Raw genomic sequence first — 17,229 nt, forward strand, 5'->3', positions numbered from 1 at the left:
CTGCTGGAGGGGGTGGAGTGTGTGTGTGGAGGGGGGGGATCCCTTTAATAGCCTCTTCTTGAGAACATGCTGTCTTTCCTCCCCCCCCCCCCCCCCATGCAGCTCAATATACTTGGCAAAGTCCCTGTGGCTCTTCTTTTAATTCTTTGAGGATAACAGCTCTTTACAACATGAAAAGGCACACGACACACTGGTGAAGGACAATGGCCATGTAAGAGGGAGGGGTCCCGTTGTTTTTGGCTCGGGGACAGGGACATAGATCTTGCCGAGAGGCACATAAGTAGGTGTCCATTGCTGTCTGTATGTGGGTGTATGTATGTAAAGGTATGTATGTATGTATGTAAAGGTATGTATGTATTGTGGCACCCTATCTGGAGCCTAGCGGCGCGAGGTTGCCACCAGTGTACAGCGACCCCGGGAACGTGCAGGATCACACCCCCTGTGCGTAAAATCTCCCCGCTACTCCAGCACCATGGACAGCGAGCAAAGGCCGAGACGCAACCCTCCAGAGATCAGCACCCTGGACAGCATGGCCAGGTGATCCACGGGGTTTACTGCCTCTTTAGCATCTCGTTTAACGTTACCACACACACGCCAACCACGCGGCAATCAGGACCTGGTGGAGAGCGCGCCGGCTGAAACTCATTGGCTAATGAGCCCCGGCCTTCTGGAAAGCCCCGCCCACCGAGAAGAACAGTAGTCTTAGTGAGTAACCAGGCGTACGTGTGTGAGAACTGGTGAGACCTAGCCTGACTCGACATGTTTTAACGTTGTTTTTCCTGAGCTGCCGCCCACGAGTAGCAGAGCTTAATTGTTTGTGTTATGGGAATACCACTTCTGTCTGTACCTGTACCTGGGCAATGTTGTCTCCATGTTGTGCACCACAACCGAAAGCACATTTCTAGTACACTGGAAAACTAAATTTCAATAAAACAAATTCTGATTTAGATTATTAGAAGGCTAAGCAAAGGCCAAACTGCCAACGTATCACTTGGCTCAACAAGAACATGACCTTCCCTTCTATCCATGTTTCGTCTATGGTGGCGAGTTCACTTTAAGATGGGTGATGCAGAATAAACATGCTAATCCTAATCCATACTCAGGTATTGCACTGTTAGGATTTCAGGCACATGATTTTGAAGATATTTTTAAATGATTAGGGAGAGAGACCTCATGTATTTTGTCGTTTGTCTCCTCTTCTTCCTCTTCCTCTCAAACGCCCGGCCCCAATCCAGGGCTGTGCAGCAGGTGAGTATTATTATTATTATTATTATTATTGAATGTAAACAACAACACAAGAACCTATGTACAGTTAGAGCAACCCTGCAGGCCATGGTTCAGTTGGAGCATCTGTAAATGTCTCTCTGCATGACAACCGTGTTCCTGTTCCTAAAACAGCAAAGAGGGGCAAAGCAATTGTAAAATTGAAACGGCACAATGATTTTTTCTTTGCATGCAAGCATCCCAATATTGGATCTTACAGTACAACCTCCGCGCTACAGTTCCTGTTGGATTGTCCATCTTGCCACAAAAAATGGAATTTGTTGGGAGGAATCTAATTGCTTTGGCCAGTTTCCAGGAGGAGGGAAGCTGTGAAACAGGCTTTATTATGCGTTGTGGTTCACCATGGCAGGGGATCAAATGGGAGGATAGATGTATGGAGCTCCAGTGACTTCAATGGCCAGTAAACACCAATCTGGTCCAGTCTGGAGAGACATGACAACATCACATGGTCAACAGGACCATATGAGATGTTGTCACAATTAGTCAACAGTATTCTGCTTAAATCGACACTTCAAGTTGCTTAAATCGACACTAAGTTCAATGTCTAGACACAGTCTGAGACTGAACACACATTTACACCCCCCCCCCCCCCCCACACACACACACACACATTTAACTACACAGTGAAATACACAACAAATGCCATGTCAGGTTTATACAATTCATTGAGAAGAAAGAAATCACTATAGAGATGAGGCGTCGGTCAAATTGTGCAAATCAAAAGTTAATGCTTGAGCATATGTCCATGCATGCATCGATGCTCATGATGCAATCAGTGAGATTAAATTGGGAGCCAATGATCAAACTGTCCTCCGTCTGACAGGCCTATTCATCACCCAATGGTGGGATCCATCCTGCCCCCCTTCTCACAGCTCGGTTCTGCTGCACTGGCTTGATGAAAATATGAACGTGTTTAGAGCTGTTGTTTTAAGAACCGTACCATCTGGTAGTCAGACCTGATTCAAATGCAGTGTTTTGTATTAATAGCCAAGTGCTGGTGTTTTGGTCAAAATGTGTTTTCTGAACATACGTCTTTCTACCGACTTACCAAACTTTCACATTGTCACCCTTTCACACTGAACCTAGCCCTAACTAATCTAGAACGACAGTATGTGATGTTTTGTAAAATATCTCAGTATTAAATATTCTCTGATAAGAATGGTCAGTATTTCCAGTCAAAAAAGAGCAAATTGAGAATATGCCAATCAAAATGGCAAATATTTACCATTACCACTTACCATTTAAATAGCATTTACATTATTTATCAAAGAAGGCAAATTAGACTGTTATTGATTCTAAACAGTTTCCTTCATGAAGTCCTTCTGTTTCTGACACAGATTAATTCCTCATTCACCCCGGTGACTCCAAATAAACAATGCTTATCAAATAATTTACTCACACTCCGTATATCCTCATTAGGCATATTTTCTTTGGCAATAATCATTTTCAATTTCACGCCATTTTAACTTGCAGTTAATTAAAACAGGAATGTTCATTTCAGGTACAGCCCCCCCCCCTCCTTCCCCCCTCTCCCCCCCCACCCCCCCCACCTCCCCCTCCTTCCCCCCCCCCCACTGCTCCCAGTCCTGCGTACCATAATATGATGCTAATGGCTGCTCAGTGGGCAGAGATCAGGGGCGCTTTTCTAGTCTCTGATGAGAGATCTGATGAAGAAGACAAATATAACATTCAAATGACAGTGTGACAGTATGTTCAGGAAAGTAGGTAAGATAATTAGTAATAAGTAATAACTAAGTAAGATAATTAGTTGGATTAAATGGATCGATGTATATTTGTGTTTTCAAGAGCATAGCTGGACTTTAAGTGTTTTTTGACACTATTGGGAAAACAGGTCCAGGAACTAAGAGAAAGCAATGAGGTGAGGACTCCTGCAATAAACAAATCAATCCTTTTACTTTCATCACATATACCCAGTCTTCTCTAGCATCCACACACTATTCACACTCATCCTCTACTAATCTGAAGGCCCGGTATACGTGCTTTCCTTCTCCGTAAGTAAAGTTTGGACCAGTAAGCCAAACACGACACTATCAACCCCCCGGAGCCCAGGGTGCATCTGTCAGCCGGCGCTTCCTGTCTGATTCCTTCCTCGCTCTGTTTGTGATCCGGAGAGACGGCCAGGAACACGGCGGTTCTGGAAGCATGGCCGCGCCAGATAATACGCCATGACGCTCAACAACACAAACCATTTAAATTCATTATCAAAGGACTGGGAAATGAAGGGAGAGAGAGGGAGAGAGAGTGTGAGAGAGAGAGAGAGAGAGAGAGAAATATGCAGAACCTGCAAGAGACAGAGAAATATAAAAACGCTAGGATATGGGACAGAACAGCTTTAATTTAGATGTAACAACCCAGCTAGCTGTATTGGATTATCTGAAACCCTTTTTGGGGCACAAACGTTTCTGCTTCTCCACCATGGCGAGCAGCGCCCACTAGCAAGTGCATCCCCGATCGTGGGGGTCTTCATTCGGAGGAGGTAGGAGCCACGTGCCGGCCCTCCTGGGAGACAGCCATTGTTCTCAGTGTGTGAGAGAGGGGGGTACCTCTGGTGTTCCACTACCCCGTCTTCACAAGGTCTGCACCCTTTGTGATGGATGTTTTTATAAGTAAGACCTCGCACCGCCTTCCCCCCGGAGCCTTGCCCGCGCTTCCTGGCATCAATCACACGTCATTTCCATCCCTGCACCCGCGGCCTGACAGAAATACTGTAAAGGTGATCTATGTGTGTGTGTGTTAAGTAATTATTAAGTGTCCGGCTACGCTAATAAATCATTCACACTCACCCGAACCTATCCCCTTATGCTCTCTCTCTCTCTCCCTTTCTACTCTCTCTCTCTCCATTTTCTCCCTTTATACATTCTTCTTCTTTCTCATAGAAGAACAAAAGCTAGGGACCACTAGGGTCTATTTCTCTCAATCTCCCCCTCTCCCAGCTCTGGGGGGTTTAATTGTGGTGCAGAGATGGAGGGAGGAGGGAGGGAGGGAGGGAGGGAGGGAGGGAGGGAGGGAGGGAGGGAGGCCGGGAGGGAGGGAGGGAGGGAGGGAGGGAGGGAGAGGGAGGGAGGGAGGGAGGCCGGGCTGGCTAGGAGGCCTTGGGGCTGCAGTCGTTGGCGTTAATGAGAAGCTGCCATCAATCACAGGTGGTAGGGGATGACTGTAAATAAGGCTGTGATTACAGGAGGCCCAGTGATGACAGGCAGGAGGTCCCGCCCCCCCCACCCCCGAGCTGTGGAAACACGTGTCAAGGTGACCGGGGGTCAGGGGTCGGGCCAGACCCGGCCCCTTTATTGGATTGGGATGCTGACACCGAGGAGCTGCCTGTCAGGGTGGTGGCTGGACCTGGAGATGGATGGAGACGTATGGAGAGAGGGAGGACAGCAAAGGGGGGGACAGAGGAGGGGGGACAGCAAAGGGGGGGACAGAGGAGGAGGGAAGGGGAGGAGCTTCTGTGCTACCGGTCCACATGTAAAACATGTGGTGTTCCTAGTGATGGACGACATGAATAAATAATGCAGATTGATCCGACTCCACCCCTCGATGGCATGTCGAAAACTATTGTACATTTGTTTCAACAAAATACTTTCAGTGAAGTCCATCTAAATAAACATGAGCATAATCTTTAGTAATCATGTTGCCTACTGCAGGCAAGTCATGCATTGTATGACAAAGCATCACTTTGTAGATCATAATATCTTTGCAGAGTCATCTAGTAAAGATCAGAAGTGATTTTGAGGTGACATTTGAGTCAGCGGTGCGTTAAGACACTGGCATTTCACTGAGTGATGATTCAACTCTTGCACTCAGTCTTCAGAGAAAAAAGCATCTCTCCAAAGGACTCTTTTTCGGGGGTAGTCAATTTTATCTATTCAACTTTAAAAATCGATTCTATTAATTATCTATTCAGCAAGGAAAACGGAATAATCTCCCTTCATTTCCAGGTGATGTTTGTACGTCTGTGACTCATTTAATTCATATGAAATTGAACCATCATAATCAGAACACTGTTGAGCGTAATAGAGATGCAGGTACACTCCTAAATTCTTGTATGACTGGACCACATCAACATCAACCCCCTGGGTAGAAACAGCAGTCAGTGAAGCCTTGGTTCCTTCTGAAGTCCACCACCATCTCCCTCATCATTAGGTCGTCCTCAGACGAGCTTGACAGCGAAGTCTCCAATCCTCTCGGTTGTCCGTTTCTAGCTTGTATGCCACCCTGGGCGATTTTCATCATTTTGGCTCCAGCACAATGGATTTGAAATTAAACATTCAATATGTGCAGACTTTCAACTTTAATTTGACGGTATTTACATCTAAATCAGGTGAACAGAGTAGGAATTACAATACATTTTATGTGTGGTACCCCCCTTTTTAAGGGACCAAAAGTAACTGGACAAACTAACATAATCATAAATCAAATTGTCATTTTTTATATTTGGTTGCAAATGCTTTGCTATCAATGACAGCCAGAAGTCTGGAGCCCATAGACATTCCCAGATGTCGGGTTTTTCCTCTGGTGATGCTCTGCCAGGCCTCTACTGCAACTGTCTTCACTTCCTGCTTGTTCTTTGGGCGGTTTCCCTTCAGTTTTGTCTTCAGCAAGTGCAATGCATGCTCAACTGGATTCAGGTCAGGTGATTGACTTGGCCATTGCAGAACATTCCACTTCTTTGCCTTGAAAAACTCTTTGGTCGCTTTAGCAATATGCTTCGGGTCATTGTCCATCTGCACTGTGAAGCACCGTCCAATGCGTTCTGCAGCATTTGGCTGAATATGAGCAGATAATATTGCCTGAAACACTTCAGAATTTATCCTGCTGCTTTTTTCAGCATTCACATCATCGATAAATACAAGGGAACTAGTTCCATTGGCAGCCATACATGCCCACGCCATAACACTACCACCATCATGCTTCACTGGTGAGGTGGTGCTTTGGATCATGAGCAGTTCCTTCCCTTCTCCATACTCTTCTCTTCCCATCATTCTGGTACAAGTTGATCTTTGTCTCATCTGTCCATAGGATGATGTTCCAGAATTGTACAGGCTTTTTTAGATGTGTTCAGGCAAACTCTAATCGTGTCTTCCTGTTTTTGAGGTTCATCAATGGTTAATATCTTGTGGTGAAGCCTCTATATTTACTCTGGTGAAGTCTCCTCTTGATTGTTGACTTTCACACAGATACACTTCCTCGTGGGGAGTGTTCTTGATCTGGCCAGCTGTTGTGAAAGGGTCTTTCTTCACCAAGGAAATCATTCTTCGCTCATCCAACTCAGTTGTTTTCTGTGGTCTTCCGGGTCTTTTGGTGTTGCTGAGCTCACCAGTGTGTTCTTTCTTTTTAAGAATGTACCAAACAGTTGATTTGGCCACAACTAATGTTGTTGCTGTCTCTCTGATGGGTTTGTTTAGATTTCTCAGCCTAATGATGTCTTGCTTCACCGATAGTGACGGCTCTTTGGATTTCATATCGAGAGTGGACAGCAAGATTCCAAATACAAGTACCACACTTGAAATAAACTCTAGCTCTTTGATCTGCTCCTTGTGAATAACGAGGGAATAACACACACTTGGCCATGGAACAGCTGAACAACCAATTGTCCAATTAATTTTAGTCACTGTTCACTTGATTTGGATGTAAATACCCTCACATTAAAGCTGAAAGTCTGCACTTCAAGCACATCTTTATTTTATTTTTTTTATTTCAAATCCAAACAGATTAGAGCCAAAATGATGAGTTATTGTGTGTCAATGTCCAAATATTTATGGACCTAACTGTATTTCTATACAATAGCATAATATGATTCAGTGTCATACAGTAGCATTTTGCATGACCTAGCTTCATTTCCTGTGTTGCCATGTAAACTGCCTGTAGTTCTGTACTAAATGAGCGTATTGTTGGTTCCCATTGGCAGCCTGTTGGGTTAAAGACGGGCCAGTGTGTCCACGCTCACCCTAACCCTAACCCTAACCCACGCTCACCCTAACCCTAACCCACGCTCACCCTAACCCTAACCCACGCTCACCCTAACCCTAACCCACGCTCACCCTAACCCTAACCCTAACCCTAACCCACGCTCACCCTAACCCTAACCCACGCTCACCCTAACCCTAACCCACGCTCACCCTAACCCTAACCCTAACCCTAACCCACGCTCACCCTAACCCTAACCCACGCTCACCCTAACCCTAACCCACGCTCACCCTAACCCTAACCCTAACCCTAACCCACGCTCACCCTAACCCTAACCCACGCTCACCCTAACCCTAACCCACGCTCACCCTCACCCTAACCCTAACCCACGCTCACCCTAACCCTAGCCCACGCTCACCCTAACCCTAACCCACGCTCACCCTAACCCTAACCCACGCTCACCCTAACCCTAACCCACGCTCACCCTCACCCTCACCCTAACCCTAACCCACGCTCACCCTAACCCTAACCCTAGCCCACGCTCACCCTAACCCTAACCCTAACCCACGCTCACCCTAACCCTAACCCACGCTCAACCCCCAGGCTGCTGAGATGAGAGCCATGCGCCTGAACCTCGGGACTGAACACACAGCAGCCCAGACATTTCTAATGCTCATTAGTTGCAAAATTACTTCTTTCATATTATGCCATAGAGTAACTGCAAACAGAAATCCATTATAATTGTGTGTTTAACTATTTAAGATAAGCTGTAGCATTTGGATTCACGTTTTTACCCTAACAGAGTAGGCTATTAATGATGAAGCTCTCCGTCTCTGCACACAACTGAGAAAGAGTGTCTATTGTAATATAACAACAGGCTGAGCAGAAGAGAAACATTGTATTGTTTACAGTATATAACAGCACCTGAGGCCAATGGTTAAAATAGAAGTTTCCAGAAACAACTCCTACTGTATTAGGCATGCAAGGAAAAATGAGCACTTTAAACTACCCTTGTGTCTAAATAAAAAGGTGCAAATCCGAACCAAAACAGCAAAGCATGATGTACACATGAAGAGTGTATGCTTGTCCTTGTCATTGAAGGCTGTCAACATACAGTTTCATATTCTGTCCAGCAACATAAATGTATGTTAGTTGCACAGTGCCTTCAACTAAATAAACCAAACATCGGAATGAATGATTCCCCAGAAACATGTAGTTGACGTTATATGTAAAATGGATAACAGATTCTGAAGATAGCCTTGACTCAATAGTAAACATTTGCCTTCATGCTAAATCTTTCTGGATGCCTTGCCAGTCCATGTGCTAGCTAGCTAGTCTGTTGGGCTCACAGCCAACATGGACTCCTGAAGTTACAGGACGACACTTCTGATTTTCTCAGATGTCTTGATATTCAGTCCTGTCCGTCCGGAGAAGGGAAAGCATGCACCAGAGTATCCCATGAATCTACTGCAGGGACACTGGTATCCAACATGTCTGCCACCTCGGCTGTAAACAGGTTTGGCCCCGCCCACCTTCACCTGAGGAGACCCGTCCAGGGAACGGGAAAATAAATCTTCCGTCCAGACGAGATGAAGGATGCCACCGTGTCACAGCAAACTGAGTGAACCAACGCTGCAGAGAGGGGAGGTTTGAAATGGTTTTCTGTCATTTCATTCCCCTCTTTTCCAAAGACATCGCTAACACAATATTGCAACAAACTACTGGGAACTTGTGAAGTGTCTGGAGAGGATAGAGTGAGGTACTTCTCTGGAGAGGATAGAGTGAGGTACTTCTCTGGAGAGGATAGAGTGAGGTACTTCTCTGGAGAGGATAGAGTGAGGTACTTCTCTGGAGAGGATAGAGTGAGGTACTTCTCTGGAGAGGATAGAGTGAGGTACTTCTCTGGAGAGGATAGAGTGAGGTACTTCTCTGGAGAGGATAGAGTGAGGTACTTCTCTGGAGAGGATAGAGTGAGGTACTTCTCTGGAGAGGATAGAGTGAGGTACTTCTCTGGAGAGGATAGAGTGAGGTACTTCTCTAGAGAGGATAGAGTGAGGTACTTCTTCAGCACAGAGAGAGAATGATCTCACTCTCTTATGGTCGGCTACCCTAGAAGAAAAACACTAGTCAGCAGAATTAAGATTATATAACAGTGATTCTGTCCACTTATTACATTTCGTATCGCTCTACTCTCTCTCCCCCCCCCCCCCTCTCTCCTTCCTCCCCCCTCTCTCTCCTTCCTCCCTCCTCTCTCCTTCCTCCCCCCTCTCTCTCCTTCCTCCCCCCTCTCTCTCCTTCCTCCCCCCTCTCTCTCTCCCTCCCCTCTCTCTCTCTCCCTCCCCTCTCTCTCTCTCCCTCCCCCTCTCTCTCTCTCCCTCCCCTCTCTCTCCTTCCTCCCCCCTCTCTCTCCTTCCTCCCCCTCTCTCTCTCTCCTTCCTCCCCTCTCTCTCCTTCCTCCCCCCTCTCTCTCTCTCTCCCTCCCTTGCATGCAGTTGGCTGTGCTTTGCTCTGTACTGACCGACTCTCTTACATGTAATGAAACGACTAATTCGGCGGCACGGCTGCTTGGCCCGCCCTCATGGTGGGGAGGGGTATGCGGGGCTGGCAGGTGCTTTCAATCACACCCCAGGCTCTACTACCCCTGGCTCTACTACCCCTGGCTCTACTACCCCAGGTTCTACTACCCCAGCCTGTGGCTAGAGGGTCAGAGAGCAGGGTCAGCTCAGCATGCCCCCTGCCCTGGCCAGGGCCGGTTCCCCCTGGCCTGTTGGGTGAACCTTGAGGGCCAGTGGAGCCCCAAAGTTGATCTCCCTGAACAGGAACTAAGGTGGCCTGACCTTGGACTAGGACTTACCTGGCCCTGCTGCCTCCCTCCATCAGCTGCACATTTCCATAATCGGCCGGACACACACGGACACACACGGACACACACACACACACACACACACACACACACACACACAGCCAATTTCTCCGGTCGTTTCTTTCTCCACCCCATTCTCCCCTCATTGCCTCTCTCTCCTTTCCTCACTCCATGTCTCCTGACCTCCTCGCTCCCTTCCTCCTGACTCCTCTCCTCTCCTCCCCTCTCCTCTCCTCTCCTCTCCTCTCCTCTCCTCTCCTCTCCTCTCCTCTCCTCTCCTCTCCTCTCCTCTCCTCTCCTCTCCTCTCCTCTCCCTCCTCTCCTCCCTCTCCTCTCCTCCCTCTCCTCTCCTCCCTCTCCTCTCCCCCCTCTCCTCTCCCCCCTCTCCTCCCTCTCCTCCCTCTCCTCTCCCTCCTGCCCTCAGACATTGATTTTCTGAAGCTAGCGTCAGAGGCGGCATGATTAGGCCGGGCCCGCCTTCATCCCCCGCCCCCCCCCTTATGAACTGTGTGTCCGAGTGTGTCCAGAGGAGGCCAGGGCCGAATAACTCAGACTTGCTGATGTGTTTGGATGAGACCTTGTCCACCCTCCTGTGTCCATGGTGGCGGTAATGATGACAGCATCGGCGGGCGGTAATGTCTCTCGCCATGCGGACAGCGCCCGGACAGATAAGAGGCAGACTTCACCAGTGGTGGTGGACTCTCAACGTGATTAGTGTCCATCACCTAGAATTACCGGGATGAAACCTCGAAGCCGTATCTCTTTCATCAACACAGCCCAGATAAGTGTGTGTGTGTGTGTGTGTGTGTGTGTGTGTGTGTGTGTGTGTGTGTGTGTGTGTGTGTGTGTGTGCGCGCGTGTGTTTGTGTGTGTGTGTGTGCATGTAACGCCATGTTCTGACCTGTGAGTGCTGTGTTTCTGGCCTGTATGTGCTGACTCTCCCCTGGGCTTCTAGACCTCATTAGTAGAAGAACAGTGGCATCGCACCCAAACACAGACCCCATCAGACTGCACCCAAACACACACCCCATCAGACTGCACCCAAACACAGACCCCATCAGACTGCACCCAAACACACACCCCATCAGACTGCACCCAAACACACACCCCATCAGACTGCACCCAAACACACACCCCATCAGACTGCACCCAAACACACACCCCATCAGACTGCACCCAAACACACACCCCATCAGACTGCACAGGGCCGCGCCCATCTGGGGGTCTCCCACTGTCCCCCAACTCAAACAGACAACTCACACATGCAATTAAATATTCAACATGCTGAAATGTTCTAAAAGCAATTAAGTGTCTTTTGTATTTAGCCCCATTCTACTCCTTAATTACTCATTACCACAGAACATTAATTATTAGCACCGTAAGTGGATATGGAGATTAAACACATACTGTGATCTGAACATTAATATTGCATCTCCTTCCCTCCCAGAGGTGTGGTGGACCCCCTGGTGAGCAGTGGGAAGAGAAAGGCCATGGAAACGATGTGCCTGGGTGTGAAGCCATGAAAACCTGAGCACCCAACTGAACTATTCAGTATGAACACAGATGTGTGTATGGTGATGTTCCAGCGAACCAAAGAGCGAGGGGCTGGAAGAAGCAGACATCGGCTCCAATCTGAAGCAATTCACCAAGCTGGGCGTGCAGCTGCAAGGTGAAAGCTCCAAAGGGCTCAGAAGGTGTTGTTTGGGTTAGGTCTCGTTAGAGTTATATAAATGAAAGTGTCTGTCTGTGTGTATTGTCATGAATGAAAGTCTTTGTCTCCATGTGTATAGACTCATATAAAAGAAAGGGTCTGTCACATCATGTAACTCTCTGTCTCTGTGTGTATAGTCATATACATGATGGGGCTTGGTTAAATGACGGTTCATTAGATTCAATATTATTTTCTAAATCAATTTGGCATGCTTTTAAATGAAACATTGCAATGTCATGCACAGCTCATTAGTTGTTCATGTTGCAGGTGTGTGAGTGCAGTAGTCATTGCATTTAACCGTAATACACATTACATAATAACGTCTTATTAAATCCGAAGCGCACCGTGGTCCTGCAAATTAATTTAAAGCAGAGCGGAGACGCTGCGCTAACATTTACACAGGCAGGCAGTCCCTGTAACTGCATGACTAACAGGCAGTCCAGCCCAAACGCAGCTATAATGGTAACAGGGTGGTTCAGACTCAGAGGCATGAAAAGTGATGCACTTGAACAATATTTCAACCTTAATAATCTCTGATGCTGTTTGATCACCTAAAAATAGTCTAGCAGATATCTGAGTAGCCTACAGGTTTTGAGATCTTTGATCTCCAACACACAAGTCCAGCCATGTTGGATTGGCTTAATTAGCACCCTGTCCAATAGAATGGGCCGTTTCTTCAAACAGACTCGCCACAAAATACTATGAAGCAACCTGGGACCTGGTTGGATGTCCTTAATTGGTGTTAGGTAAACTGAGATTAAATAAATTAAGTTAAGAAAGATTAAAGAAATTAAGTTAAGGATGCTGATGTTTTGTGTCACACTATATCTAAGCTAATTAAAAGACAAATGCAACCAGAGGTTTGAAAATGTAGGTCAACTAGGCTATTGACTGACAAGAGCAACAACACATCCATAAGAAATGAATGTCGCCATTAAAAGAGAGCATCCAGAAGAGCGTTCAACAGTCCTGAGACTCCAGTGAGAGCAGGCCGATCTTGGGCATCTTCATCCAGCTGACGGTGTGTAACGCTGCTTCACGCTGACCCTGTACATTAACTGTGTGGGAGGGATTCCACTCATCTTGGGGGATAACTACTCCATTTGATTCATTCATCTTCCTAGAAACACAATAGTAGCCTCTCCCCCCGCTGGTTCTCTAAAGATAGCAGGGGTCTGGCCGGACCACGTCTCTCCTTGAGCATGTCTCTCCTGGAGCAGGTCTCTCCTGGAGCACGTCTCTCCTGGAGCAGGTCTCTCCTAGCACGTCTCTCCTGGAGCAGGTCTCTCCTAGCATGTCTCTCCTAGAGCAGGTCTCTCCTAGCAGGTCTCTCTTGGAGCAGGTCTCTCCTGGAGCACGTCTCTCCTGGAGCACGTCTCTCCTGGAGCAGGTCTCTCCTAGCAGGTCTCTCCTAGCACGTCTCTCCTAGCATGTCTCTCCTGGAGCACGTCTCTCCTGGAGCAGGTCTCTCCTGGAGCAGGTCTCTCCTAGCAGGTCTCTCCTAGCAGGTCTCTCCTGGATCAGGGCTGAGGCCCTCAGGGAGGCCTTGCTACTGTGCACCGTGTATCTCTCCATTAGTCTGTCAGCCTGTCTCTATGATCACACACACACATCTAACACACACACACAGAGACACACACACACATCTAACACACACACATCTAACCCACACACACAGAGACACACACACACACATCTAACACACACACACACACACACACACACACACACACATCTAACACACACACATCTAACCCCCACACACAGAGACACACACACACATCTAACACACACACATCTAACCCACACACACAGAGACACACACACACATCTAACACACACACATCTAACCCACACACACAGAGACACACACACACATCTAACACACATCGGCTGCTTCACGCATAGACTCGCACTCACACACAATCTCATACAAACGAAACACACACACACACACACACACACGTACACACACACACACACACACAAAGGGGTTCCAGATGGGTGGTGTCAGATCACCTCGCAGTGCAAACAAGCGCAGGAAGACATCATCAGGCCCAAACACAGCTCATTAAACGCTATTAGGCAGTCATTTCCCTTAATTGAATCCCCTCTGGACTCCTCTGGTTAGCAAACAGCTTCAGGGTCACGACTAAAGATGAATGGAAAAGCCAGGGAAATTGAGCAGGGGCCTTCAACATAATGGTGCTGCTGCTTGTGGGGCATAAGAAAAAAAGCCTGGTTGTTAATGACCAAACACTAGGATTTGAATCTAATTATTGGAATGAGAGAGGAGCCATCATGGTGGAGGGTCTAATGCTTCTGAAAAGTCCTGATGGACAATTCCTAATCAGGGAAATCTACTGAATGGGACCATCAAATCCTCACCATAGACCTTTCCCACCTGTCAATCATTCAGAGAATAATAGCCAATAAGGCTGCTTGATTTCTTAAGGCCACGCCTTTGATGTCCCCCAAACAAAGCTTGTCCTGACATTAGTTTGAAGAAAATGGTTCTTAAACCATCCAGAGAACCGGCCTGCAGGCTGCTGTACCATAATGTTATAAGAAAACAAGCTGCACGATACTCACTCACATCAGTCTACAGCAGCACCGACACAAAAAGCTACGAAGCTAGTAACGCTAGGTGCTTGATGTAGCCTGTAGCTAGTAGTTAAGAGATCATTCTCACAGGCTTATTTTCTAAGAATGGATGCCACTTATTTACTCACCTTGCTTTACATGTTAGACTCCCAATTTTGTCCTGATGAATTTCAATCTGGAGTTTGTGAGGCGTCTGTGTCTTCAGCATCAACTCTTATGTTCTCACCTGCTCCGTCCGAAATCCAAATCTCATGGATATATACTTGTGTAAAATAGTTCAGGCCTTTCTGTAGAATTCTCTTAGACACTGTAGTGGCATTTGGCAAATAACATACAGCAATATTGTCAGGATTCCTTAAGCGAATCATCAGGTACTGTGTGCTGTTCAGTATTTTTTATTAACGTGCTCCAAAGCTTGTGGGGCATAGCAACAGTAACTAGGGGCGTTTGAATATAACAGTCTATTATATGAAGGTAGAAGATAGACTCGCTTTCGGTCACGAGGAAACAAATTACTGGTATCAGCAAGCAACCATCTTTTTTCCATGCATTATGATTTACAGCAGCTTAAATGACATACAGAATGTTTTTTCAATCAAATCTATCTTCATAGGAGGGCGAAAAGACCACAGAGCTTCAACATCTGGACATGGAGTGAAAGAAAATCATGGAACTGTGTGCTTTTGGTGTGTGTGTGGGGGGGGGGGGGGGGGATTTCACATCACACTCTGCAAAATGCTGTTTTGTTACAAGAAGATTGACCGCTGATGCCTCTTGCACATGCAGCCTGAGATCATCTACTGAGACTTTCTGTGAAGAGGAACACTAAGCCTGGAGCAGCAGCGGTCTCTCAGCTTCACCTGCTACAGTCGACCTGAACACATCTTCTACTAGACTAATGATCCTAGTTGCTTCTCCGAATTAATCTTGTATTAGTAACGCATGTTCTGCATAATGGCGTGTTCCACCATTCTGGTTCTGAGAAGCATGTGATTCTGGAAGGATATTACCAGCGATAGAGTGCATCTGTGACTGTGTGCATAAACAGCCTTACTATTACTCATAACACTTAACAGGTGTTGATAATCCCTTTGCAAAGTCCACAAGGAGGCAATGCTATGTCAGTTATGAGTAGCCTACAGTACGATGGAATGCTTTTGGAATGATGATTTGATATTTTCATTTGTAGACCTACAACTAAAGGTCCAGGTTTAGACCCACTAGACTCCGAGCCAGGCTTCAGCGACAGTCTGATGTGATAATTTTCTGTCTCTCTGCCATGAGATGAAATGACGCCATTCATTGGCCAGTTGGAAAAGCTTCCAGACGCCTTAATAAATCAGAGTGACTCAGACTAAATGGAGACAAAAAAGAAGACTAATATGGCTCAAGGTTTTGATAAAGGTCAATTTGGTAAAAGTATGCATCCGTTTGAAACAATTACCGGTAGCGATCTGGCTCTACATGCAGAATTAGGGTTACCATGGATACCTGCCGAGCAGGAAATGGGAACGCTTCCAGTGCATGACAACATGGTGAATGTGTTCATTACGCTCCTATTTACCAGTGGACCAAAGCAAACACATTACAGTCCTCAAAACCTTCAGACACGGCTAGCAGTTACACAAGTGTTCAAGCCACGGCTAGCAGTTACACAAGTGTTCAAGCCACGGCTAGCAGTTACACAAGTGTTCAACCACGGCTAGCAGTTACACAAGTGTTCAAGCCACGGCTAGCAGTTACACAAGTGTTCAGACACGGCTAGCAGTTACACAAGTGTTCAAGCACGGCTAGCAGTTACACAAGTGCTCAACCCACGGCTAGCAGTTACACAAGTGCTCAACCCACGGCTAGCAGTTACACAAGTGCTAGACTTTTACTTACTTACTCATGAGCTACAGAATTGTTTTGAAATTCTTACATTTGCTCTACATAATCCCAAACATTAATCATTATGGCTGTTTTCATTCTTAAAGGTTGATATTAGGCTACATTCATTCACATTCATTCAACAGCATGTAGTGTGGACCTCCACATGGATAGCATGGAAGACAGACTTCCTGTGGAAAATGTTTTTGCGATAGTCTGGACTTCCAGCCACCCAGAACGATCTGAATAGGCGGGAGTACTTGCCTTGACAGACAACTCCTTCAGCCAATCAGAACAAAACATAGATCAAACTTTTGCCAAATCCAGTTGGAATAACGGCGAAAACGTCTCTTCCGCTGAAAAACGTTCTTCTTTAATTGTTGTTATTGAGTCTATTTCTGCAATAACTGCACTTATGGCTGTGTTTATTCTTCTAACCTCCCAGTCTACCACATGGACAAAGGCCTATATTTTCCCAATACATGTGACATAAATAAAACATTCTGATATATTACATGGATATATCATCATGCTGGGTACCTACAACAAACATGACTAAAAAACATGTTAGATAATAAGTTGCCATACAGTAATTAAATTCACAACTGGCCCTAATCATGTATTTCCAGCTGTGCATCCTCATGAGTAAGAAAGGTTGTGGTAATTCTGTGCAAGAATGTTACTTTTAAGAGAGGCCGACCATATGTCCCTCAGGCTTGCATGATTGTAAATTGTTGACAGTCAAAACAAAACATGACTGTGACATCATACATGTATGCCATGATGATCTCTGTTGGTTGCTAAATTAATTTACACTTCAATATTTACGAAGGTTGTATTGTGTTCAATATGACTGGATTTCTCTAGTATAAATAAATGTGATAACTAAGGTAATCTTTTCAAAGTGAGTTAGTGCCGTTCTCTAGAATCACCTCATCAAAGGCTTTATAAGATGGTAGGGTCTAATTGG

The 17,229-nt window shown here is 46.3% G+C and overlaps 1 protein-coding gene across 1 annotated transcript in view; it reads left to right on the forward strand.

The window, feature by feature from the left end:
• Positions 1 to 203: 203 nt before the first annotated feature.
• LOC311312982 (rac GTPase-activating protein 1) overlaps positions 204 to 17,229 on the forward strand; it is a gene marked incomplete at both ends in the record, with an annotated part of 44,925 nt that continues 27,899 nt past the window's right edge. Inside the window, 3 exons of the mRNA XM_084442989.1 lie at positions 204 to 211; positions 469 to 537; positions 11,662 to 11,744. Of these exons, the coding sequence (XP_084299115.1) occupies positions 204 to 211; positions 469 to 537; positions 11,662 to 11,744 (160 nt within the window). The remainder of the gene's footprint in view (positions 212 to 468; positions 538 to 11,661; positions 11,745 to 17,229) is intronic.

The sequence above is a fragment of the Borostomias antarcticus genome (genome assembly GCF_949987555.1).
Source record: "Borostomias antarcticus genome assembly, chromosome: 9".
Taxonomy (NCBI): Eukaryota; Metazoa; Chordata; class Actinopteri; order Stomiiformes; family Stomiidae; genus Borostomias; species Borostomias antarcticus.